The sequence below is a fragment of the Rhamphochromis sp. 'chilingali' genome (genome assembly GCF_963969265.1).
Source record: "Rhamphochromis sp. 'chilingali' genome assembly, chromosome: 7".
NCBI lineage: Eukaryota > Metazoa > Chordata > Actinopteri > Cichliformes > Cichlidae > Rhamphochromis > Rhamphochromis sp. 'chilingali'.
This window is the reverse complement of record NC_137934.1, coordinates 2366357-2393115: the sequence shown is the minus strand read 5'-3', so window position 1 is coordinate 2393115 and position 26759 is coordinate 2366357. Positions and strand designations below refer to the sequence as shown.

Below are 26759 nucleotides of genomic sequence, written 5' to 3'. Positions count from 1 at the left end.
TAGAATGCAGGTGAAAGTGATTAACACAGGTGTATGGAAGCTCGTTTCTGTCACAAAAAAAGTATCCATAACTCGAAGTTTTGAGAAAAGTAACTCAAAGTTTCAAGTTAGCGCTGCCAATCGGTAATCTACATGAATGACGTCATTTCCTTGTTACCCGGAAGCTGAAGCCATCAGCTACAAATGCTACAGCTAAGCTACCAGTTTTACAGCCAGTCATGAATGTACAAATTGTATTTTCAGTATTTTCAGTGTGGCTTCACAAATGATGAAATCCTTGTGTTATTAGCTGAATCACAGCAAACGTACTCTCAAAAGCGCCAATTTGTTGCGATCCGGTTTTGAGTGCTCGTTCCTCTCCGCCATATCCTTCCAGGTAACAAGACAATGACCTCATTCACGTAGATTACTGATTGGCAGAGCTAACTCGAAATTTCGAGTTACTTTTCTCAAAATTTCGAGCTAACAAGTTGAAATTTCAAGAAAATAACTCAAAATGTCGAGTTAAGGATACTTTTTTTGTTTTTTGTGGCAGAAACGGGCTTCCATACAGGTGAGACCAACCAGGGAGACAGGAAGTAAAATTGACACAGGATATGAAATGAACATGAAACACAGAGATAAGAAGCATCACATCAGACATGACAACAGGGACAATAAAATCGGTACTAACAGAAAAACAAGAGGAAGCTAAAAGTGCAAAGAAGGAGTGAAAAGTAAAAAAAAGACTTGAACCAAAACACATTACTAGAAGATCTGCAACACGAAAGATAAATCAAGACTCAAATCCATGACATAAGATCCACAACGAAGATCCGAAGCTAAAAAAATCCCACAATTAAATCCATGTATGAAAACCAGGCACAGGACTCAGAGACTAATGGACCGAAGCTGGAAACGTGTGGCATGAAGGAGCTACACACCTTACACACTCAAATATTCCTTAAATGTAATAAATCACTGAAACATGCATCCACTGTATTTGTATAAGAGGAGCTGGAAGGCAAAGGGACACTGTAGGACTTGAAGGCCACATGATGAGTTACGTGTGAGAGAGAGAACGCAGCAGACGCAGCTCAGGTCAGAGGTCAGCGATGTTACTGTTTAACACAGCAACACGCTGTAACAAAGCCAAGATTAATGACTGTCTAGGTGTCCATGTGTGCGCATAGTTTGCAGAGGAGCTCTTCACATATCTCTGTAATAATTAATCACACACGCATACACCTCGTCTCTCAGCCCTCCTCCGGTCTCGCCCGCTGTTTTACGGCCTCACCTGCCACAATAGAGGGATGACAGCCGCACTCGGCAAGAGGGTGGAGAGGAAATGGGAGAGATGTGGTTTCGGAGGAGGGGGAGAAGTGAGTGTCAGTTGAAAAGGAGAGTGGAGATGAAAGACAAACAGTGAAGCAGGTCCAGAAAAAAAAAGGAGGGCGAGAGTGACAGAGAAAAGAAAGACAGCCACCAGATGTGCTCACTCTGCACACAGGCACTAGTGCAGGGGAGGCAACGTGGAAAACTGCTGCTGCTTATTTATGTGCTCATCCTGTCATCGGCTCTTCAGAGTTTATTTAGCTCGCTGTAACCTGTGGTACAAAGACACAGGTGACTAACTCAAGGAAAAAACAACACAAAGTGATTCAGTGCAACCTGGCGTTGACTCTCCTTCTGCACCGTTCTCCCCAAATATTTCCTTCATTTGCTTTTCAGTTGATGGAGGTGGAGAGCACCATCTTAAATCTTCCACAGCTTCTCATAGGCTTTCAGCTGGGTTCAGAGTCCACAGTGTATGAGTCACACCATATTCATATTCACCAAACCACTCGGTGAGTCTTCGCGTCCTGTGGATGGGGGAACTGTTATCCTGGAGGACGCCACATCCATCATTAGAAATGTTTTATCACTCTAGACTTCTAAGGGGACACGTGGACCCGAAACCACAGCAGCAAGACTCATCCCAACGCAAAACTGGATGCCCTCATTTGATTGTTCATATTGCTTTACAGTGTGAATAGAATTTGGGTGATTTAGTTGACCGTTTACACAGTTTTAAATTAAAGTTGATATGAACTCTATAATTTATAAATAAATATGTAAATGTGTTTAACGGAGCTATACTGAATCCCCAGTGCAAGAGAGAGAGAGTGCTTTGTATCTTTATCCTGTTAAAGACATTAAAGCGCCATCAGTTTGTATCACCTTCAATCATCAGCTATTTCAGGAACTTGAAGGCTTTTTTCCAGGTAAAAAATAGCACCCTCTTGAAGTTTTCACCTGAAAGTAACCAAGCTGATTTCCAGCAAAGCTTACCTGTGCTAGACTCGGCCCTCTTAATGACAAACCTTGCTAAGACACATAATAACTTGTCTGTCATCAGGTTAAAGGTGTATTGTCAAATGAAAGTCTGCAAATCACTTCAGAAGACAGGAGGATTCTTTCTTTATTATCTAAATACTGACACGTGCATGCACACATGTGCACACACACTACGGGCTTTGTGGCATTTGAGTGAAAAGCAGTGGAACAAATTCCAAAAATCCCATTGAAAAGCATGTTAGACTTTTTCCAGACTTTTGGAAAAACATGCAAAACAATGAGAGCTAACTTAAGACGGCAGCTTGTGGGAGGAGGGAAAGGGCTGCAAGAAAGATGATAGAGAAACGGGAAGAGACTGGTATGAAGCATAGGAGCGAAAAAAGACGAATGCTTGTAGTTAGTTTAGTGTTTAACTTCTTCACCTCTCGAAGCACATGTGCCCACAAAGGACCTCTGACTGAATACTACCAGAACTTCCTCCCTTTTCCCATTCCCTAACCCTCTCTTTGCTTTTTCCCAATGAACAGATGCTGGACTAACAAATAAAGTATGGACAATAACACTCACGTGTTTGCTGCCTGGTGGTGGTTAAACTATTTAATTTGACAGCTTGATAGAGTTAACTGTTTTAGCCAAGTACATGTTATATATGTACCAACCAGCAACTCTCGACTTGACAGCTATTTGACGTGTTGGCACAGCCAGGATGAGTGATTGGAAATGACTGTGGGAAAAGTGGAAAAGAGCTGAATATCAAAATGTTGCCAGGAAAGGACATGGAGGCTTATATAAGCTGTTGTTTGCAGCTGTTGCACTTCCAAAGTAAGCAAGACAGAAGGATCTCCTCTAAACTCTAAGGAGGAGAAAGGAAGAGTCCTGCAGACTGGACCGTGGAGTCAACTATTTGATAAGTGAACCCTTTACCATAGTCCTCAGACAGGTAGAGCTAACACAGAGAGGACGACCGTTTATGTTCACACAGCCCGTTTGGATTTGCCAGTCAATCTAACATGCATGCATTAACTTGTGTCTTTGGACATGGAGAAGGTGCAAACTTCACACAGAAAGGCTCCAGATATGATGCCAGCTAGCAATTCGGTGGCATGATTCCCATGACATGTATAACCCATCCTGCAGTGTTCTCTGGAAGTCTCCGGGTTGCAGGGGGGAGAATATGAAACTTAAAGGACGTGATGGAAGGGAAGGGCACCTCATCTGGTCCGGACAGCGACAGACTGATAGCTCTTACTCAAATCTGTGGGTACATGGCAGTTAATGGAGCGAATGTGAATTCTGCAATGTGTCTACAATTTTTCACGAATGCTCTGCAATGTACTGGAGTCTCTACAAATCCCACCTGACCTGGAGAATTGCTTTAGGAAACACCAGGAGATGCTGGAGTACGGAACAAGTACAAAAATGTAAATCTGCCACAGCTCTTATAATTTATGATAGATAGATAGATAGATAGATAGATAGATAGATAGATAGATAGATAGATAGATAGATAGATAGATAGATAGATAAGATAGATAAGATAGATAAGATAGATAAGATAGATAAGATAGATAGATAGATCTACTGCAGTAGTCATGTAAATTCAGAGCAATAAATTAGATGGGAAGAATGATGGGATGATCACAATATAAATGAGCTCCTTTGTTCCTCACCAGATCTGTTTATTGTTAGACATCCTACTGTCTTAAACACCTGGTACACATTACTACATCTGCAATATGTATGTGTATGTGTGTGAGTGTGTACTCATATCTTTGTGGGGCCCAAAAATTGGAAGCTTACTATACTTATGGGGACCAAAATCCTGGTCCCAACGAGTTTGAAGGCATTTTTGAGACTCAAAATGTGGTTTTAGTGACAGGGTTTCATTTGGGGGTAAGGGGCTAGACAAGATATGAATACCCAACATTTTTGTGTGTGTGTGTGTGTGTGTGTGTGTGTGTGTGTGTGTGTGTGTGTGTGTGTGTGTGTGTGTGTGTGTGTGTGTGTGTGAGAAGTGAGAGATAAAAGCAGGAAATAGAAAGATAGAGGAATTGAGTGAGGGCTGTAGTTTAGTTTTTGTGAGCTCCCATGAAAGAGAGCGCACTGACGGTGTGACACAAACCATGTGTGTTATGGCAGCATCCGCCTGGTTGGTGTTTGTCTCCGACAGAGAGACGTATGCAACACACAGATATATATGAAGCTCTACTGAGGTGCATTCCTTTACCTGTGATCTTGTTTCATCACATTTTTTTATTCCTTTGTGTTTGTTGTGTAAAAAGGCCTCAGCTCACCGGAGCTACAACTTCTGAGAAATATAGAGTACTGTGAAAAAGACAAGCACCCACTCCTATGGATGGGAGTATGCTGCGTGAGCAGACAGACTGTGTTACATATGCTGAATGTCAGTAAGTCCATCTTTGCTCAGCTTTGCATTAGGGAGTGAAAAAGCAGCTGAAGGGAGACAAACATTAGTCCCAAATTGTTCCATAAAAGTCTCCATCAAAAGTTACTGAGCATGCTACACTGCCAAAAGGCTTTATGAGATCCTCCGGTCGAACGTCGAAGGTTAAGACTGAGTCATTGTTGTTAGATTTGCCTACCTAATAACCCTAAAATTGGGTTTATAAGCACAAGAAAATGTAGTTCCCGAGAGAAAGCGCCTGAAATCAGACATTCAGAGGCATGTTTTTCCTTCAACAGATCAACGGCTAACGACCAGTGGACTCCCTGCTACTTCCTCCCTTCTGAGTTTCTCATTCTTTTTTCTCTCAGAGTGAAATGATCTAGACCGCAGCTGAATATAGAAACGTGACCGATTCGGTTTTACAATATCAGCTAATGTCAGCTTATATTTTGGCTATAACTGCTTTTGGTTAATAAGAACATTTCAGATCAGTGTAACATCACATAGTTTATCCAGCGCAGAGTACAAAGTGTCCATCTGTCTGTTTTCTTCACTACTTATCCAACTTAGGGTCGTGGGGGAGCCGCGCTCCATCCCAGGGGGCAGGGTGCACTGTGAACAGGTCACCAGCCTATCCCAGGGACATCACAGAGACACAGACGATCGTTCGCTCCCACACTAAGACCTACAGCCAATTTGGGATCATCAATTCATGCGTGTCTTTGGACAAAAAGCAGTTTCTGAAGGCACACATGATGCTGGCTTTTAAGATCAGGTTTCATTTAACTGCAGCTTTCAATTAAGAAGGTTGTGTCTGTGTGGATGCATTGAGAATTTACTTCTGCCCACAAAAGCTAACTGTACGAGCAGTAACTGCAGCACTCAACTAAGACAAAACCTCACATGTGTGGTAGCTGCTTACTTCTACAAGAGCAGCTGTTGAAGCAACACCGGAGAATCAACGTTTTGGGATTTACTTACCTGGATGACTGAGCATGCATCAAGACACATACTGCACGTGCTCATGAGTATGTTTTATCGCCTTCGTGATGTGTCATAAACGCCACAGTCAAGTTGACAGCAAATACCTGCTGAGATTTTGAAACCTACATACTTGTAAAGTGAAAGAAACCATTTTTATATGTTTCTGCTCTTTTTTAGAGGAAAGGACTTTGTCGGGCTCACTGTGATTTTTCAGTATGTGTGTAGATATAGATATATATATGTATCCTGAACGTACGTTATTAAAAATAAACAGTACTGCATTGTTGCAACCTTTTCTGAGGAGAAGTCAGATTATCCCCAGAGTCATGTGGATATATTGAATGTTGCTGAGACGTTTCAGCGAGAACAATAATAGAGACCGTCTCACATTACAGCGACTGGAGTCTCTGGTGTGACCAAATCACTCTCAGCGATCCTTATCTGTCTTTCTGTATCTCACAGTAACCCGTTATCATGATCAGGGGTTAAACATCAAACCAGAATAGAGCAGACTAGAGTTCTCTTCATTTTTAGCAAAAACCTGTGAAGCAACAAGACGTAAACTGTGCAGCGTGCAACGCTCCCCGGGTGCATAATCAATAAAAAGCAGCAAAGTCTGAACATCTCTCAAACATCCAGTTAGCAAATACGCACACCTTGAGTGCATTAAACACTGCTGGACTTCTTTCGCTATGCAATTCGTTATTTTGATTAATCTTGGCAATTACGGCAGAGGACTAGGATATGTGCTTTTCTGCTCTAATTTATTTTGCTTGGCCTACTGCGGTGACTTTTACAAATTGGGCTGTATCCACTTTCAACAGGCTGTAAAACAGTAAGAATTAATAACTTTGCAATTCAAACAAGCAAGAAGAGACACGGTGCACGTCTGTGCAGTATCACGCTGTCTGAGAGGAAAACTGCGTCGACCTCCGCCGGCCAGTTTGAGAGACTGCCGCCGGACCTCGATTACAGCGCAATGCCGTGCCGGTATTCACACGTGTACAACAGCAAAACACAAAGACGTGGCTTTAAACTTCTGTTTCATATTTTCTGAAACGATAGGATGTTTCTTTGTAGAAGCAGCAAACTGGGAAGAACTGGAGAAGTCGAGACAAAGGAAGGGATTAGTGTGGGCAGGTCAAAGGAACAATATCTGTTTGTGTTTTTTTGTTTGAGGTGACGGCGGGGGTAAGTGTAGTTGAAAGTTGATGTTTCGCTCAGCGTGGTATCCCCTGCAACGGTCTGGTGGTTGAGCTTTCAGTGGGGGCTCTTGGCTGCTGTTGACACTAACCCCCACTGACCCCATTACAAACGCATACACACTCGACTGAAATACACGCTATACAGAAAAGGCCTCTCGCTGTGCCTGTTTGTACCTTTTCCATTATCCAACTGTCTTGTGAATTTGTAGCAAAGCTTGGAAATGTCGTAAGAAGTGAAATACTGCTCAGGTGTGCTTCCAGCTGGGTTGAGGCTTTTCGATTTGTCTGAACTCGAACGAGGAGTTCAGAAAACGCATCAATAAAAAGTTAGTCTTTCGAGAAGTCGAGAGTGAGTTACGGTCAGTGAGTAAAAGGTCGTGATGGAAGGTTATTTGAAGGACATTTTTCATGTTTTGTTACTTATAGCAAAGAATCATTATCTTTGTACCGTCCTTATAGTACACTTTTCTAAGAGAGCACTGCACAAACGTTTCTCTTTACTGCAGTGACCACTGTCAAAGAAACTGTCCAGATGGTTTTGCACGGTGCATCAAAATCCAACAATACGTTCCTGCATTCACATTTCCCCTAAATTTCGAGAAGATCACCAACACCACCGGCTGAAAAATGCCCCAAATCGTGACAGAGCCTCCCCCGTGTTTCACTAAAGGCTGTAGACACTGGCTGTTCTACCTCTCTCCACACCTCCTCCTTCAAATTTGGATTCATCGCTCCATATCCACTGCTGCCACTGAGTTTTAGTCCAGTTCTTGTGTAATTTGGCATACTGCAGCCTTTTCCCCCTGTTTCACTTCCTTAAGAATGGCTTCTTGACAGCCACCCTTCCACTGAGACCATTTCTGATGAGGTTTTGGCGAATTGCAGATAGATCAACTGAAGTTCCAGATGCATCTCTCAGGTTCGGTGTCAGGTCTTTGCTGGATTCTTTCCTATTTCTTAAGGACATGACTTTCAGCTTTAGATAAAGTTTTCAGGCCTCCCACTTATTCTTTTGTCCTCCACTTGTCCAGTTTCCTAAATTTCTTTAAGGACACTCTGCACTATTATTTGACACACTGTGCTGAGATATGTCAGGTTTTGGCTCTTAAGGAATCTTTTTGCTTTTTGCGTTATATTTTGGTATTTTTCATAGTTTCAACAAAATAAATTACAAATTATGTGTTTTGTGATAAACTGCTAGTAACAACATACTTAAACAACATGCTTGAATGATTCACGGGCGAAACAAACAAAACCACTCCACTGAAAATGAACAATAAAGCAGCCAAAGTTCAAAGAAGAACTTTGAAAGATCTCAGAAAACCTGGAGAAGTCTGGCTGCTGCTGGCTGGTTGCTCAGGACTTTTGCACAGTGCTGTGCATTTCCCTGGATTTAGGTTTTTAGCATTTAGTATTTACACATTTAAAACATGATTATTAACATCCAAACCGTGGAGAACTAGTTTCAGTCTTGTGTGTTGGCCTGCTATAAGACTACGATGGGAAACACTGCTGTAGAGCGGACAGACTGGCAGCTAAAAATACCGGGCACGGAAACGCTTCCTGAACCAAACAATGAATTACCACACGTGCATGTTTGCACACACACACACACACACACACACACACACACACACACACACACACACACACACACACACACACACACACACACACACAGACCCTGAGCCTACTGACAGTGTAAAGTGAATAAGCACGTTAATTTTTGCTCCATGGAGGATGGATAATGGGATACAGAGGAGAACATTATTTGAAATGAAAACACAACCTGTGCTATTACGAAAGCAATGTGGAGGCTTAAAGACTCCACAGGAGAGTGAATGGATAGGGACACTCTCACCAAGTTCCTTTTCATTTTGAGGTGGGCCACTATGAGGCACTTGGCCTTCTAACGTGCAGTTGCACAATCAAGTTTGTTGCTACAGACTCAGGATAGTTTACAGTATGCTCTTGTACACACCGAGGACAAAAAACACGTGTGCATATTTTTCTGCTCATTTTCAATTGACGCTTTCAATGTTTTAAATGTGCCAGCTAATCAAACCGAGATAATATGCTGAAAAACGATATTCAGTAACACAGCCACAAGCATGCATGTGTTGAGTTTAAAAGGCTGCTTTAATCATGTGACAGGAGGCAAATCTGTGCCAAACGCATTTAGTACAACTAGTGCAAAGATCTCACTTCCTCTGATCTTTTTTACATTTTTGTCTTTGGTTTGACTCTGCGGTCCTCACCAGAGACGGGCAGCAACGCAGTACTTTTTTCAGGTAAGGAGTAAAGTAAGGGATTAGCATTGCAAAAAAAAGTAATTTGATTACTGTTACTTTCCTATAAGCATGCAACGTTACTGCGCTACTAAAGTGTGATTTTGATTTTGAGAGTGTACGACGTTCGTGGCAGCAACAGACGTGTGCAGATCAACAGTGGATAATATGGAGTGATGGAGAGAGTACGACCGTGCAGCGTTTAAAGCTTGGAAGTACTCAGAATACTTTGAGTTTGATTCTGTAAAAAGCGACAAAAGCATTAGTGTCCACTGCACACTCTGCGTGGGAAGAAAACGTCTTTGTACAGCGAAAAATTAAACTTCAGCTCTGAGCGAGCAGCGAGCACGCTGCCACAGGAATGTGACATTCACTGACATGTTGCTGTGTTTTACTTGCATCTATTTGAAAGAGTGAGTGTAAACACAAAAAATTATTTTATTTTAGATGCTGGAATATGCAGAAAATAGGTTTAAATGTTAAACACATTTCTTCAAGTCAAAGACTGTTGCATATAATTTAATTTCTGCTTGATATATAAAGTTAAAAGATTAAAATTAATAAAACAAGTTTTAAAAAGAGACTTTTTCATATGATTCAGTTTTATATAATGGATTATGGAGAAAAAAATTACAATTGGGCTGAAAGGTCTGTTGCTTTATTACGTGTTCAGTTTGGGTAGCATGTTTTTAAAAAGTAACAAAATTACTTTTGAAAATAAGCAATCAATAAAGTAACAGGATTACTTTCTTGGGGAAGTAATCACTAATAAGTAACTAATTACTTTTGAAAATAAGTAATCAGTAGAGTAATGGGATTACTTAATGGAGAAGTAATCAGTAATCAGTAATTAATTACTTTTTTCAATTAACTGGTCCTCACTGCTAACTCTGGAGCCAGAGTTTTATGCAGGTGAAGTTGATTTACGGCCCTGCAGAATCTCCATAGACCTTAATAAACGCCATCATTTGCATTTGTACTTTTATGCTATCACAAGACAACTGTAACTAAACTGTTGCTATTAGCAGTGGCTAGTGGCAACTAGCACTAGCTAGTTGCTGTAGCTAGTTGTTACAGCAGCTAGCTACAGCAACTAGCTACTGCAGTCCCACTTTGAGAAAGTTAGATAAACTTTACTATTACCTTCTGATTAACAGAATCCGACTGATACAGGATTTCTACGGCTGATATTTAGAAAAGATATATTATATTCAATCATTTTTTTCTTTCTGATACGCAAAACATAAACAGCCCTCCATTAACATTTGTTATGTGAAGTTATTCATTTACTCATTTCCACGCTGCCCGACTCGGCTCGGATTAGCTGGTTTTTGTGTTTGCGATGTTTTAAACACAAGTTGTGAACAGATACGTGCAGACTGCCCTCTGGTGGACAAACTATGCAACATCAACACTGATAACAGGGTTGAAGGATGTTTCTCCTGTCTCTTCTTTACTTTTTAATTTTCATTTATCGACCATTATAAAGGCAGATACCGCTCAAAAAACAGGCAGATAGATAAGATCTGCTGAGGAATCAGTTGTGCTCCATTGTAGATGATTTGGTCTGTGTCAACACAATGTGTAGGTAATTTTCAAGGAAGGTGTTTTTGGCAGGCTATAGCTTTGGGCACTGCGCAGGGTATGCTGCTAAAAGAAGACGAACCCGGGCATTCGCTCCTATTTTGTTTAGGGGTTAGGACTGTTTCTTGATGTTTGAGGTAACGGGACAATGAGGGGTTGGTTATATGTTTAATGTTCCTGGTAAGTCTTGGACCAAATTAACAAATTGGTATGATGTCATAGCCCAAGCTTGTGAGTGTGTGTAGTATTTACCTGAGCACAGCGTCTGTGGTTTTCACACCAAACCAGGACTTGGTCACTCTGAAAAGAACAGAGAGGATGAGGAAGGATTAGAACAAACACAGACAGAGAAAAATAAATTGTGACGTGTTTCCTTCCCCACATTCAATCCCTTTATGTGTGACTACTGCATAACGCACAAGGAGACAGAAAGCAAAATATTGTTGCTTAAAAGGTCACTGACAAAATTACATAACCAGCCATGCGAACAGACACACACTCCACCTTTCTCTTATTTAGGTAATTATCCTCTGGGTGAAAAATGACTAAACATTCTAGGTTTGCGGCTGCAGAACCAGACAGGGACAACGTCACTCAGCGAGATGTATGGTTATGTGTGCATCTGTAAGTGTGAGTGTTGCACTCTTCATTGCTGAGTGAGTCAAGACCACCGGTAAACACGGCTGCTGTAACCAATATGACAGCGGTATCCGACATGTCATGACCACACGGACAAAAATAAAGATCAACCAAACCAACCCACCCTTATCACACAGAGTTTTCCCTTATTTGACTCTGTGCACCGTCTAGACAACAACTATACAGAACTAATGAATCTATTTATTTTGTATCATTCATGCAATGACACTTCTATAAATTCATAAGAATGGGCGAGAGGCTACGTACACACTGGGCGGGCTGCCAGTCTTCCATCATACCTTATTTTAATGCGCACTGTCGATGAACGGGTCTGTTTTCGTACATAAGGCACACCGGATTATAAGACACATTAAGCAGAACAGTCAGACCAGTTAAACTTACTCAGCTCATTCTTCTTGCTCCTCCACTTCTGTACTATCGATTCATTAATGTTGAATTCTCTTGCAGCTGCTCTATTCCTGTGTTGTTGCAGTATATTAATGACTAACCTCGTGTTCTGGATGGATTATCTCAGTTGTTCTCCTGACTGAAGTTTGGTCCATTTACAACATCCTGCCATGCGATTGCATTTGTCCCTAACCATCGGGAACCCTCATGTTAACTTTTATTGAATGGAAAAAAGTTAGCGTTCATCCTCCAGCTTCATTGTGTTTATGTTATGCTAACATAGCTGTGTCGCTAGCGATCACTTAGCACATCATTATATACCAGCTAGCCCAACTTCAGTAACCCTACAAACGTCACTGCTGTTTAGTTTCCTGTCTTCATTTATGTTGGAAGTGATAGCAGAGCTGTACGTTTGAATTTTTCAGAAATCTCTCAGTCAGAACATGCTATATCATGTTTAGGTGGAAGCTAGCGAGCTAACTTCCTGCTAACTTCTAACTCCGTTAAATTCTGTTTTCATGGATGCCTGGATGTTAAACTTAATTGTTACACCTGGTAAAGCAGCAACGCTGATCATTTTATTAAAGATGAAAGAATTTAGACAGTTTTTAACTCTCAGTGATGCTGCAGTGATCATTTGACTTTGGAACCTGAAGTAGACGGAGTTTTGGACCCAGATTGGGGTCGCAGCAGATGGCCCCGCCCCTCCCTAAGCCTGGTTCTGTCAGAGGTTTCTTCCTGTTAAAAGGGAGTTTTTCCTTCCCACTGTCATCAAAGTGCTGCTCATAGGGGTTCATATGATTGTTGGGTTTTTCTTGGTATCTATTATTGTAAGATCTACCTGTACAATATAAAGCGCCTTGAGGCAACTGTTGTTGTGATTTGGCGCTAGAAAAATAAAATTGAATTGAAGTGAATAGATTACTCCGCCAGGCTTCTGACTACGGTAGCCGACAATCCATCAAGCGGTGCGGCTTCGTAGCTTACCAAAGTCGTACTAAAACATTTTTGACGGATTTTTGAGTGTCGTGTACCTCATAAAATCGGTTCGAGGTCAGTGAGCACAACCAGAATTCATACATAAGGCGCACCGGATTATAAGGTGCACTGTCAATTTTTGAGAAAATTAAAGGATTTTAAGTGCGCCTTATAGTGGAGAAAATACGGTACTTTGGATTGAACGTGGAGAACTATTATCCATGAACACAGTGTGGCTGTTTCACAGTGTGGCTGTAACTACTCACAGACCCCCTTTTGAGCCCTTAAACTGGCGTAAAAACAAACTATTAAGTTTTCATTTGGCTTTTCTGCAATAATTTGAGGATTTTGAGTCATTTTGATGCCTTTAAATAGCAATTTCTACCAGCTGTTTTGAGCTTCCTTTGGCAGGATAGTCAGTTTTGGCACAACAGGCGGCCCTTCCCTCTGAAATGCTTTGTCATCATCAGAAAAATCATGAAGCCTTTGTGCACCTTCAAAACAACTATTATAATACTTGTGTGTAACTGCCTGTTGTTATGTGGCTATGCCTTCAGAGAGAAAGACTGAGCCTCTAGTGTGTGTTGGATAAGCCCCCTTAACAACTCTTAAACCCTCTCCTGAGTGAGCTGTATTTAGCCTGAACCAGCTCAACTCTTTGCACACACACACACACACACACACACACACACACACACACACACACACACACACACACACACACCCTTTTCAGGGTTTTAGGTTAGCATTTGTTCTTCTGGTATTATGAGGGCTATGGGGTTATAGTTAAGGTGACAGTGCTGGGGTTAAAGGTTAGAGATTAGGAGTTAAGGGATTTCACGGTACCGAAGATGCTGAACTGACGCTTTCGCTTGTAACGCTCAGAACGGATGCACATTGTTATCGATGGATGGAGGGTGACTTGTGCAAGCACTAAGCCTGGAAGTGAAGAAATTACTGCCACTAGATCAGTCATGGGTGATGAAGGTCTTAAACCTGAGACAGACTTTGAAATAAAGTGTTCAGACAGGCCTGTCAGACAGTTAAATGCTGACTATAAGACGGGGAACACAGCTCCAGATTCTTGTTTTACATCTCCAAAACCAACAAACCGCAAGTCACCTCAGATTTCTAAGGAGACCGTCCATTGAGTATATGTGTGAAAATGATTAGAGCCCCAAATTCGACATAAATTTTGTTTGCCTCATTCCTCTCATACTCTCACGCCGTGCACTGCTACAGCTGCTTACTGCCTCACTTGTCCAGCTGTTGGCAGGAGTGAAGAATTGGTCAGCTTTCAAGAAAAAGACACAATGAATAAGATTGAAATGAAGATTTTGAGCTAAGCTTGAGCAAAGCTTCAAGGTTTCCCAGTATCTATAAGTATCTAAAAAAAAAAGAGGTATTCCTGACCTCTGACATTATACCTCCGTGATCACTAAATGACTAATGACGGGGCAGACACCCTTGGCTTAATAGTAACCTGTGCTGGAGGTTTAAAGGGATAATGCTGCTGCACACCAGCCTTTAAACGGCACAGAAGAGAGAAGGAAGGCGGAAGCAGTAGCACATTACAGTAATTGTGTAAACCCCAATGAATAGATTAGCAACAAGTCTGTGGGGAACAATAAATGCAGAGAAGAACAGATGAGGCAGAAACGAAGGAACCGGTGTCATGGTACCGCATAGAGACACGGAGAGAAACACTTCCCTCCTCTGCTGACTTCTAAGCTTGCTAATACTGTCTGCAGTACAAAAACCCTGTTGCTATGGATACACATCTTATAGTAGCTTCTTCTTCAGTCTCTCAACATTACAACTTTTCAAGATAACATCTCAGACTGATTCTGTTTGAAAACACAAACTGAATGTGAGCCTGGAAGTTTAGACAGGTTCACTTTTACACTCAAGTTAAATTTATTTAGATCGCAACAATTGATTTACAGCAACAGCCGCCTCGAGGCGTTTCGTATTGTAAGAGAGAGAAAACCTCCGCAATCTGATGGTGGGGCGGAAGAACTCCCTTTTATCAGGAAGAACCGGGCACAGGGAGATGCAGCTGAATGACGATGAAACAAAAGGGAGTGCACACTCTGAATCTACACTGAAGAACATAGGACGGCTAAATATCTATTTCTGCATAAATTCAGCGTTGCAACATTGAGGTGTATCATTGAAGTGTAAGAAAATATGCTTCCATTCAAAAACAAAACAGGAAAACCCTTATGTGCCCTCGCAGAAATACTACATGCACTTCACAAGGCAGGTTTGTTTGTGTGACTTTTACTGGCCAATATTAAATCTTACTCTGTGAAACATTTTTGCTCGATGAGTCCGAGCTGTTATGCTACCACGTACCCAAAAGGCAACTCAGATATCCATTAGTGCAATCAGTTGGTGATGTTCAGTGCTGCTACCTGCTGCTAGGAGTACTTTCTGATGGGTTGTATAATTTACCACTTTTAATACTTTTGGCTGTCGTTCTTCACATTTCCCAGAAGCTCTTTCCGAAGCTGCCAGATGAATTTATATGAACTTTTGGGTATTAGGCTAGTTTTTAGCAAGAACCTAATAATGACAAGAGTATGGGTGAGAGAGAGAGCGCTGTTATCTGGTCTATTAAAGCTGCTGTAAGTATGAACCTTCCATTTCTTCCCGTGTGATTTCTGAACAGTGGAACAAAATGATAAGTGCAAATCTGTCAAGTTTGTGCTGTTTTCTTAGCAAACACACACCATGGATGGATATCGGTTGCTACGAAGTATTTGATGTAGGTATATAGGTAGTCCAAAGTTTTATGTTTTTGTCAACATCACGCTGCTTTGTGCCGCTTATAGATCCTTAAGCAGGGTTGTTTGAACATTCATGCACCATCAGAGGGATTACGGAAGCGGAGGATTAGCCTCTTTTGGTCACCCTGTCACTCCTTCTGTGTTTCATTTGGACTCACTGCCTTTCCAAGTCTCTGCATTTCTGCCAACTCCTGTAAAAATGACAGGAGAGGACTTAAAAATGACACCGATGATAAACTATAGATTTTCCAGCGAAAGTACCGAGGACAGCTAAGTATCTCCAGATTTTCACAGAGGAGATATAAAGCCGTGTTCCCCCCTGTTGGCCTCACATCTTCATCCTCGCTCTCAATCTTTTTCACGGTATCGTTCTTTTTCCTGTCTTCTTCATGCCATAACATCCTTCCAGTGTCAGTCAATCCACTTTAGAGCCTTCTGTAGTCTACACTCACACATATGGATGCACACACATATGAGCTAATCCCAAGTCGATTTCATGGGACATATTTGCTGTCAGAGCCAATTAAGCCAGTTTAGATGGGTCTGTGTGCCGTATGGCCATTAAACGGTGGTCAGAGTGAGGTTTCATAGGGTCTTGGTAAGTGTATGTATGTGTGTCTGCGGCAAAACAGCTGCACATGTTAAAAAAAAGTCTGAGAGAGAAAGAGGAGGTGGACTTGCATGAGATGACTAGAAAAGGAGAAAAGAAGCTGGATGTGGGCGACTGAGAGGAAGTAAGAGAGAGGGAGGATACTGAAAAGAATAAAGAGACAGTCAAAAGAAGGTGAAATGTGGAAATAAATATTAGTTAATAGGAGGAGACTGGAAAGGATGGGGAGTGTTGTGAAACAGGATGCTGTTCATCTGGCTAAAGTTTCTTCTTCAAGGATATTTTATAAATGAAAAGCCAACATTCAACACAACAAATCCATCAAGACGGAATATTGTAAAATAAAGATACAGACTTCACAAAAAGGCCTCCAGCTGCTTTTTTTAATGAAGTCCTACAACAAGAAACCATGCTCATATATATATATATATATATATATATATATATATATATATATATATATATATATATATATATATATACACACACACATACAGTGGGGCAAAAAAGTATTTAGTCAGCCACCGATTGTGCAAGTTCCCCCACTTAAAATGATGACAGAGGTCAGTAATTTGCACCAGAGGTACACTTCAACTGTGAGAGACAGAATGTGAAAAAAAAATCCATGAATCCACATGGTAGGATTTGTAAAGAATTTATTCGTAAATCAGGGTGGAAAATAAGTATTCGGTCACCTCAAACAAGGAAAATCTCTGGCTCTCACAGACCTGTAACGTCTTCTGTAAGAAGCTTTTCTGTCCCCCACTCGTTACCTGTATGAATGGCACCTGTTTGAACTCATCATCTGTATAAAAGACACCTGTCCACAGCCTCAAACAGTCAGACTCCAAACTCCGCCATGGCCAAGACCAAAGAGCTTTCGAAGGACACCAGGAAAAGTATTGTAGACCTGCACCAGACTGGGAAGAGTGAATCTACAATAGGCAAGCAGCTTGGTGTGAAAAAATCAACTGTGGGAGCAATCATCAGAAAATGGAAGACATACAAGACCACTGATAATCTCCCTCGATCTGGGGCTCCACGCAAGATCTCATCCCGTGGGGTCAAAATGATCATGAGAACGGTGAGCAAAGATCCCAGAACCACACGGGGGGACCTGGTGAATGACCTGCAGAGAGCTGGGACCAAAGTAACAAAGGTCACCATCAGTAACACACTACAACGGCAGGGAATCAAATCCCGCAGTGCCAGACGTGTTCCGCTGCTGAAGCCAGTGCATGTCCAGGCCCGTCTGAAGTTTGCCAGAGAGCACATGGATGATACAGCAGAGGATTGGGAGAATGTCATGTGGTCAGATGAAACCAAAGTAGAACTTTTTGGTATAAACTCAACTCGTCGTGTTTGGAGGAAGAAGAATACTGAGTTGCATCCCAAGAACACCATACCTACTGTGAAGCATGGGGGTGGAAACATCATGCTATGGGGCTGTTTTTCTGCCAAGGGGACAGGACGACTGATCCGTGTTAAGGACAGAATGAATGGGGCCATGTATCGTGAGATTTTGAGCCAAAACCTCCTTCCATCAGTGAGAACTTTGAAGATGAAACGAGGCTGGGTCTTCCAACATGACAATGATCCAAAACACACCGCCCGGGCAACAAAGGAGTGGCTCCGTAAGAAGCATTTGAAAGTCCTGGAGTGGCCTAGCCAGTCTCCAGACCTCAACCCCATAGAAAATCTGTGGCGGGAGTTGAAAGTCCGTGTTGCTCGGCGACAGCCCCAAAACATCACTGCTCTCGAGAAGATCTGCATGGAGGAATGGGCCAAAATACCAGCTACTGTGTGTGCAAACCTGGTAAAGACCTATAGTAAACATTTGACCTCTGTTATTGCCAACAAAGGTTATGTTACAAAGTATTGAGTTGTATTTTTGTTATTGACCAAATACTTATTTTCCACCCTGATTTACGAATAAATTCTTTACAAATCCTACCATGTGGATTCATGGATTTTTTTTTTTCACATTCTGTCTCTCACAGTTGAAGTGTACCTCTGGTGCAAATTACTGACCTCTGTCATCATTTTAAGTGGGGGAACTTGCACAATCGGTGGCTGACTAAATACTTTTTTGCCCCACTGTATTACAATAAAATAAAAGACAAAAAAAGCGATCTTAAGTTTTTCCACTTGTTGGGTCTTAAACTTTCAGTTCTGGGATCCGCAAGAAAAATCTGTCACGAGAGACCCATCAGAAACACAAGACTGACCCTCGGAGTAGGAAACACTTGCGCTAAAGGACTTCCACATGGTTCTGACTGCTGCTGATCTTTGCTGAAGGAAAAACAACCTGATATTAGCCTTTAAAATAAAACACGACGACGCGTGCACGGTCAGCGTGCACGCACGCAGCTGCACACACCCGTCAGTGTTTGAAGGGGAGAGAGATATAAATCACACTTCTGCCAGATGCAGTGATTAAAAAAAAAACAAAAGTGTGTGCAGGAGAGACAGAGGAGGAGAAAGTGTGTGTGTGGGTGTGTGTGCTGTGGTCAGCGCTTGTGGTGAGGTGCAGTAGAAAGTCTCTTTAACATCAGGCATTAACTCTGCTAATCACACCCAGATGACCAGAAGCAAACGCGGTGATGGTGTACGGCTTGTTTGTGTGATGAATATATCATGACTAACGTCCACTCAACACAATATAAAGTTCTTCCCAAAAGAACAGCCTTGAGGTCCGAAAGCTTCCCGACAGAAGCCCCATGACTCATTGTTGTGTCCACCTTCGAGTTCGTGGCGCCCTACATCCTGTAAACAACAAGCGTCAAAACAAAGGGGATTTTATTACATTCCCAAATCTTAAAGCTTTCTCCTTCTCCTTCCGTCAGAAACTGGGGTTTAGACGAGAAGACTGACAGTATTCAAACTAGGAAGCTCGCCAGTGAGTTAGCGCAAAGAGCGTAAAAACAAAGAAAACCAACTGTCTGCCAACCTGTGTCAAGTCTAGTCAAGTCAAGTGTAGGGCTGCCACGATTAGTCGACTAGTCACGATTAGTCGACTATCAAAATCGTCGACGACTGATTTAATAGTCGACGCGTCGTTTGAAGCTTTGTAAGATCACAAAAGACGCAGGAATAAGTAGCAGGATTTAAGAGTGTAATAACAGACTGAGACAGAAGATGGCAGCACTGCATGTACAAGGATGCCAGCTGCCGTTAAACCCCGAAGAAGAAGAAGCTGTGTCCCGGAATTCATAGCGCAGCCCAGCTCAGTTTCCAACAATGGCGGCAGCTAGTTAGTTTTAATATTACTCTTATTATTCTTTCTGGGTCACAAAATAAACGTTTAACATATTTTCAGGCGAGAATGTAGCTGTGTAAACCTCAAATATCTGCTCAGTTTATCAGGACACCACATATTTTCAAAAGCGCTCCGACGTTTTCGGAGACGTCTGTTACTAGCTCGATAGCGAGCCGGGGGCTAGGCTCACTAGAGCCGTGAGAACACCGGACTCCCGGCAAATCATTTTCAAACCCACCGCCGTCCTTCGCATATCAGGTTAAACATGATATATAAGTCAAATGTAATAAACTATCATCTTGTCTTTATTTTTAGTTAGCACAGACCTTAAACACTTAAAGCTGTAAGCTAATGATAGTTATATAAGAGCAGATGCTGCTGGTGCAATAAGCTGTACGTTTTATGTTGAATGGATGATGATCTGATTAATCGACTTCTTCCTCCTAGCGTTTTTCCCGCTCGGTTGCAGGGTCCGCTTTTCTGCAAAGTCGTCTCCACTTGGGTCGGTCAAGGGCGTCGGTCAGATCGGCTTCGATCTTCTTCACGTCGTCCTTGATTCGGTCCATCCATCTCCGCTTTGGTCTGCCTCTAGGTCGACGTCCTTGGGGGCTGAGCCGCAGTGCTGTTCTCACCACTGAGTTCTCATCGCTCCGTACCACATGTCCGTACCACCGCAGCCTCGCTTCTTGCATCTTATCTGTGATTGGCGTGATTCCCATCCTCTTTCTAACGTCGGTGTTCATGACGTGGTCCCATCGTGTTAGGCCTAGGCACCATCGCAGCATCCGCATCTGATTAATCGACTAATCGCAAAAATAATCGCCAACTAGTCAACTATCAAAATAATTGTTTGTGGCAGCCCTAGTCAAGTGGCTTTATTGTCATTCCAACCATGTGCAGTGTTACAGTACATGGTGCTACATATAACAGACCATCAACACAGGACAACATAAAGTGCAATGTGCAAAAATTGCAACAAAAAAAACAAAGTGCAACAATGTGCACAATGTGCAAAAAAGAACTTGGAGTATAACGGTGTGCATGTGTGTTTCTGTGGAGACTTTAGAAAGTTATTGTTCCTAACACTGAAACACACCTTAGAAGGCAGGTTATTGGAAGAACTATCCATCTGTTACGATCTATTACAGCCAATTCGATTAATGAACCACGGAGAGCATCCAGCAGGAAAAGCAAAGTTGCAGTCGAGCACTGTGGCAGCGTGCCACCTGTTGATTCTTCAGATATTTACAACCTTACTGAGTAGTAAACTCGTAGTTTCAAAGCCGGGCAAGCTGGGGATGGTCTTTAAAAAGTGATCTTGTGAATCTCACAAGACTCCAGTTGCCTTGCAAGGTGAGGCCATACCCAAGCCAGTATTTGCTCTTTGTTTGTCCCAGACGTACGTGTGACATTTATCTCCTTATCAATGGAAAGGAGTAACAAGGGGGGAAAAAAGGATTTAAGTAGCACATATAAAATATCACGACAGTCTAGATGTGGCAAAAGAGTCTTTCTTTCCAAAGCTGCAACAAAGCCATGCCCTCAGAGCCTTGCCATTCCAGCTGTGATTTACTGTTTTGGAATTTCTTGTCCTGGTTTCAGGTGAGAGTCGCTCTTACACTGCCACAACTTTATCACCATCTATGCACTGATCAAATGACAGGGCAGTCACAAAGCTGCACTGGCTTTATCTTTGAGGCGAATCAAACAAGCCTTTGTTTCCTGCCGTCGCTCACCCGGATGCCTGTCTCGCTGCATGTCAGTCTACTTCTATAGCCTACGTATCAGTTCACCGAGTTGTCTGTCTTCACCTGCGTCTGTCACACCTGCTTGCCTGCTCTCCTGTCTTTCCATCCCTCTGCCCATCTTCACGCTTGACCGAGTCTGCCCACCTGCCCTTATCTCCTCGTCTGTCTCCGTGCAACCTGACCTGACCGTTGTCTCTGGTCTTTTTCAGAGCGTGACTGGTTGGCTGACCGACCTTTGGGCCGATTAGAGTTACCTACCGCAGCGTAGTCGGGACAGATGCACGCATGCGCACACTTAGACAAGGATGCACAGGGAGCTCGTTTAACCTACCGCCGGCCCTTATCCCATCAGCGCCACAGCATGTGAGCGTCTAAGAACACAGGCTAATCTGAGCTACTACGTATGTGTAAAATAATTCACCTCTTCGGGCAAGACGGGAGTTTTTCGCTTATTTTAGGAGCTTACATCAAGGAGGAATCTGGGAATATGACAACATACCAACATGTTTATATATATATTTAAGTGTGCTCTCTCACACACGAAAGAGCTATAATTACACTATTACGCCATACAAGGGAAAGTAGTGGAAAACCCAGAGACGCAGCATAAAGAGAGGTGTAAATAGAAAACTGGTGACTCAAATTCTAGTGGCTACACACTAGCCACACACACACACACACACTGAGAAAGAGCCAAAAACACAAAGTTCACCCACATGAAGCCAGAGGAAGCAATGTGTGTGTTTGTGTCTGAGTGTGGTGACTGAGGAGGATGAGTAAAGCTCGGTTTGTCTTTACTGATGTCGTAGTTGCTGGAACTGTTATCTAAAGGCTTTTTTCTTTTTTCTAGAGGGAATGAATGCTCTAACATACTCCTACCCATCAATCAATCCGTGTGCTCTCTAAGCTGTCCTATAATAGTTTCGAGGAGTGATGCAACTCTCCAGGATGTGGCTGAGAAGAAAATTTGTTTCCTTGTTTCCTCAGAATTTTGATGTGCTTTTTATTTTGGTTTAAACACACAGACTCTTTTTAAAACCTCTGAGGCTCTGCGTCCTTTTCCTCTCCGATTTCTTCTAATCACAGTCTGTATATAAAAGATGGATGTAGTTTGTGTCGTCTGGGTTTTTTGGAGCCAGAGATGACCGCATTTAGACGAATGTATAACGTGCTAAATTATAAGTTGATGCTAGCAAGCTCAGTTAGCAAGGTGGATGTGGAGATAACAGCCAGTTGGTGTTGGTGTATAAATAAATCAAGAATCAATCAATAAAATCAGTGCATTATTGATTAATCTCACATTTATTTTTAATCAAACAGACTCTACAAAATGTGTCAAAATAGAAAAAAATGTCAATCCTCACTGTAAAGATGTTAGAAACAGAAACGAACAACAACAATAGGGCTGCCACAAACGATTATTTTGATAGTCGAATAGTCACTGATTATTTTTGCGATTACTCGATTAATCAGATCATCATCCATTGGACGTAAAAAGTACAGCTGATTGCACCAGCAGCATCTGCTCTTATATAACTATCATTAGCTTACAGCTTTAAGTGTTTAAGGTCTGTGCTAACTAAAAATAAAGACAAGATGATAGTTTATTAAATTTTAATGAAATTTGCAGATTGTTTCGGTGGAGTTTAATAAACTCCTTGCTATCTAAAATATAACAGGACACAGGAGTAAATTCTGGAGCATCTCACACTTCTGATAATCAGCTGTCTGCTTGACGTTTATTCAGCTGTGTAAAAACTATAACTTTAATCTCAGCCAAACCGATTTACTCAGGAACAAATAAAATACTGAAAAAAGCCAAACAATAACATTTTTAAGTTATCTAAGTGACTTATATATATGTTTAACCTGAGTAGCGAAAGACGGCGGTGGGTTTGAAAACGATTTGCGGGGAGTCCGGTGTTCTCACGGCTCTAGTGACCTTGCCCCCGGCTAGCTAACGAGCTAGTGGGTAACAGACGTCTCCGAAAACGTCGGAGCGCTTTTGAAAATATGCGGTGTCTTGATAAACTGAGCAGATATTTGAGGTTTACACAGCTACATTCTCGCCTAAACGTTTATTTTGTGACCCAGAAAGAATAATAAGAGTAATATTAAAACTAACTAGCTGCCGCCATTGTTGGAAACTGTGCTGGGCTGCGCTATGAATTCTGGGACACAGCTTCTTCTTCTTCGGGGTTTAACGGCAGCTGGCATCCTTGTACATGCAGTGCTGCCATCTTCTGTTTCAGTCCGTTATTACACTCTTAAATCCTGCTACTTATTCCTGCGTCTTTTGTGATCTTACAAAGCTTCAAACGACGCGTCGACTATTAAATCAGTCGTCGACGATTTTGATAGTCGACGTAATCGTGACTAGTCGACTAATCGTGGCAGCCCTAAACAACAATCTTTATTATTATTATTTTAACTAACTGGTTAATACTTTTGGTATACACCAAAGTCTTCTACAGCTCAAGCTAACATCCTCAAATGATTTAAAAAAGCCAAAGATTTTTATTTTAATCAGTTATAAGAACCAAATTTTGTGCAGCCGGACAAAATGATTCCAAGAGCCAGAACCATTCAGGTGGCCGAGCAGGAGCCTGACAACAACGAGGCTGGGCAGACAGCTGGTAACAAAGGAGACAAAGAGCCCCCCCCCCCCCCCCCCCCCCAAGAGCTTGGTGGCTAACCTTGAGGCCAATAACAGTGAGGGAGCCAGTGACAGGTATGAAAGCTTTTTGAAGGGCAGAGGAGACGCCTGGAACCCACAGACTGAGACCTACACCCTCAGAAAACCCTTTTCTTCTCTTTGCAGCAAGCTAACAACCATTGTACTGGTAGAATAAGGAGAAAAGACTGGAAATCCTCAAATTCAGGGAGGAATATGTCTACCAGGTCTATGTTTTGCTGTTTTGTGATATGTTGGAATTATTAAGACGTGAGGACCCAAATGCAAAATGCTAAGAGTCAGACGTCAATGAATAAAAGGCGAGTGATTTATTGAGGGGATTAAAGTCCAAAAAACAATAAATCCAACATCAAAGTTAAACAGAATTCCACAAAAATGCAAAGCTACAAAACACAATGGATCAAATATAAACAGCTTGGAGCACCAGCACAACTAGGCTTCAATAATATCAGAAAAAATGAACTGAACAGAAATCAGAAACAACCTGACACAATTCATGAAACTAGGGAAAGTAATAAAACCAAAGCAAAAGACACAAACACCCGACTCAGAAACTGGTGCTGAAAAATCACCTGGTTTCATTTGAATCACTGAATTTGCACATTTGATTCTTGCACACTGGTTCATAAAGTTTAAACCAAATGTTCCCTTTCTCACACCTCTGGTCTAGAACACCCACACACACACACACACACACACACACACACACACACACACACACACACACACACACACAAATGCAAACATCTAAACGGTAAAGTCATCCAGAGGCCACCCTCATTACTCAATGCACAGGTGGCGAGGGTCTTTTCTGGATGGACAAGGACCAGACCAAACCTCGGTTTTATATGTGAGCATATGCAACCCCCCCCACACACACACACACACACACACATACACACTTTTGTCTGCACACCTCAGAGCCATTGGGGCTGAACTCTGTGGTTAATGACTTTCCCACCCACTACACAGCATGCACATGTTGAAGCCGTTAACGATAAGTGGCTTTTCGAACTTGGTAACGTCCTAATGTCCCTGTTAATCTCACATTCCTCACTACAAAGGCCCCAGTACACAGCACAGCAATCCCTGCAAGATGAGCCATTTTGTGAACTATTAAAAACCAATAACCAAAGTTTTTTTCGGCCTACCTTTGCCCCACTAGAGTATTGACACGGGCCGACTTCAATCTGAGCAACATCAACATCATTTGGTCAGAACTTCCTGATGAAAACCACGTGGAGAACAACAGTTCAAGTGTAGATCACAAGGTTGTTGTTGTTTTTGCTTAATAGTGCAGCACTCAGCTGCTTTACTCTGCACTGCACCTTTCTCTTTTGGCCTAGCTTATCCAAAAATCATTGTAACAACACAGCACTGAGGGAAAAAGACAGGAGGGCAACATTTATTAACAACTTGTAAAGTGCACGTTAGAAATGGCTGCATTGTGTATTTTCTACAGCAAGACAGTCAAATATCACGATCTGTCCTAACTGACACACTGAGTGAAATTAGTACTTGTGGCTAAGACTACATCTGGAAATCACCTGCAAAAATCATTCTGTCCATGTTATAATTTTACATTTTAAGTTCACACCTTATTCTTTTAGGCATAATTAACAAATGCACGGACTGGTTCAATATGTTCCAATGAAAAATGTTTAGACTGAGCTTATGTGAATATATAAAGTGACATATTTGACAAAATAATAAAACTGTGTTATTGTAAAGTGACCACAAACAAAACCTCGATATTGATTAAGACTGGTAGCGCTGCGGTGGACCCCCCCCTCCAAAACAAACAAACAAACAAATAAACAAAAACAAGCAGTAATTGTAAACATTCAACATAGTACATATATAATTTTACTTTTGTACGTTATCTCATATTAGACCAACTGGACTGGGTTTTCACATCAAGCCGACCGGATTAAATGTTTCTCTGTTTATTTCAACGGTTTCTCGTGCGTTTTGTAGGCTATGACACCGGTGCTCGTGCGGAAGGTGACCCTCAGGTGAAAAACACACTAAAACAAAGGATTTGGGGCAAAATGCTTGTCCGTACCTGGAGGTGTCTGAAAGCAGCGGTTAGCTGGGTCATGTGCAGAGTGAGGCACCTGGATGTGCATCTGGCGCTGTTCGTTTTCTCCTGAACATCCTCCTGCTCCGGCGAACTCCTGCGAGCACAAGTCACCGCCAACATCGCGCAAAGCAGCACCAAACCGGCCCGACGAACTGACATTACACCGGAAGCTAATACAAAAACATACACAACAACAACAAAAAGATTTTTTCCCTCTCGTTTCCTCTTGTTTCGAAGGCGTCCTCCTCTCTCTGACTTATAAATTCAGAATGAAAACATCCGAGCGCCGCTCGTGCCTGCGCGCGAGTAGGGAGTGGAGCGCCTCCGCGGACACTCCCACCACCGGTACAAGTGCGGCCACGTGGAGTTATAACGTTCTTCATCCTCATTATCCTAAATACCGTCATCATCCTCGGCAACGTCGTGCACAAGCGGCAATAATTACTATCGCCGCTGCTTCTTCCGATGATCAGGCCAGTGGCATGCGCGCTTCTTCACTTTCATTACGATTTTTTCTATTTAATTTGACAGTTTTTGCATCATTTGTTTTCATAAAATTGACCAGCAACCCTCAGCGTCATCACACGCACCAGCTGTTAGTGCTGTAGGCGTCAGTGGTCAGGTTTACTTCAGGCCAGCACTGTGGAGAGACCAGAGCGGGGTCTTTTTTAACGTGTTTCTCCTGGAAAGTTAAAATTATGACGACAAGAAGAAGAAGAAGAAAGTGGTTGATTCCACTTGGTATTCAGCTTGATATTGTGCA

General features: G+C 42.2%; 1 protein-coding gene across 3 annotated transcripts in view; it reads right to left on the bottom strand.

The window, feature by feature from the left end:
- Window positions 1–26345, bottom strand: part of anos1b (anosmin 1b) — a 54181-nt gene extending 27836 nt beyond the window's left edge. For 2 of the 3 annotated variants that reach the window (XM_080886535.1, XM_080886536.1), the window contains exons 1-2: window positions 25979–26345; window positions 11037–11084 (exon numbers count right to left, since the gene is read on the bottom strand). In XM_080886535.1, coding sequence (XP_080742661.1) covers window positions 11037–11084; window positions 25979–26155 — 225 coding nt within the window. In that variant the 5' untranslated portion in view covers window positions 26156–26345. The remainder of the gene's footprint in view (window positions 1–11036; window positions 11085–25978) is intronic. The other variant, XM_080886534.1, reaches the window with a different exon arrangement.
- Between the last annotated feature and the right edge of the window lie 414 nt (window positions 26346–26759).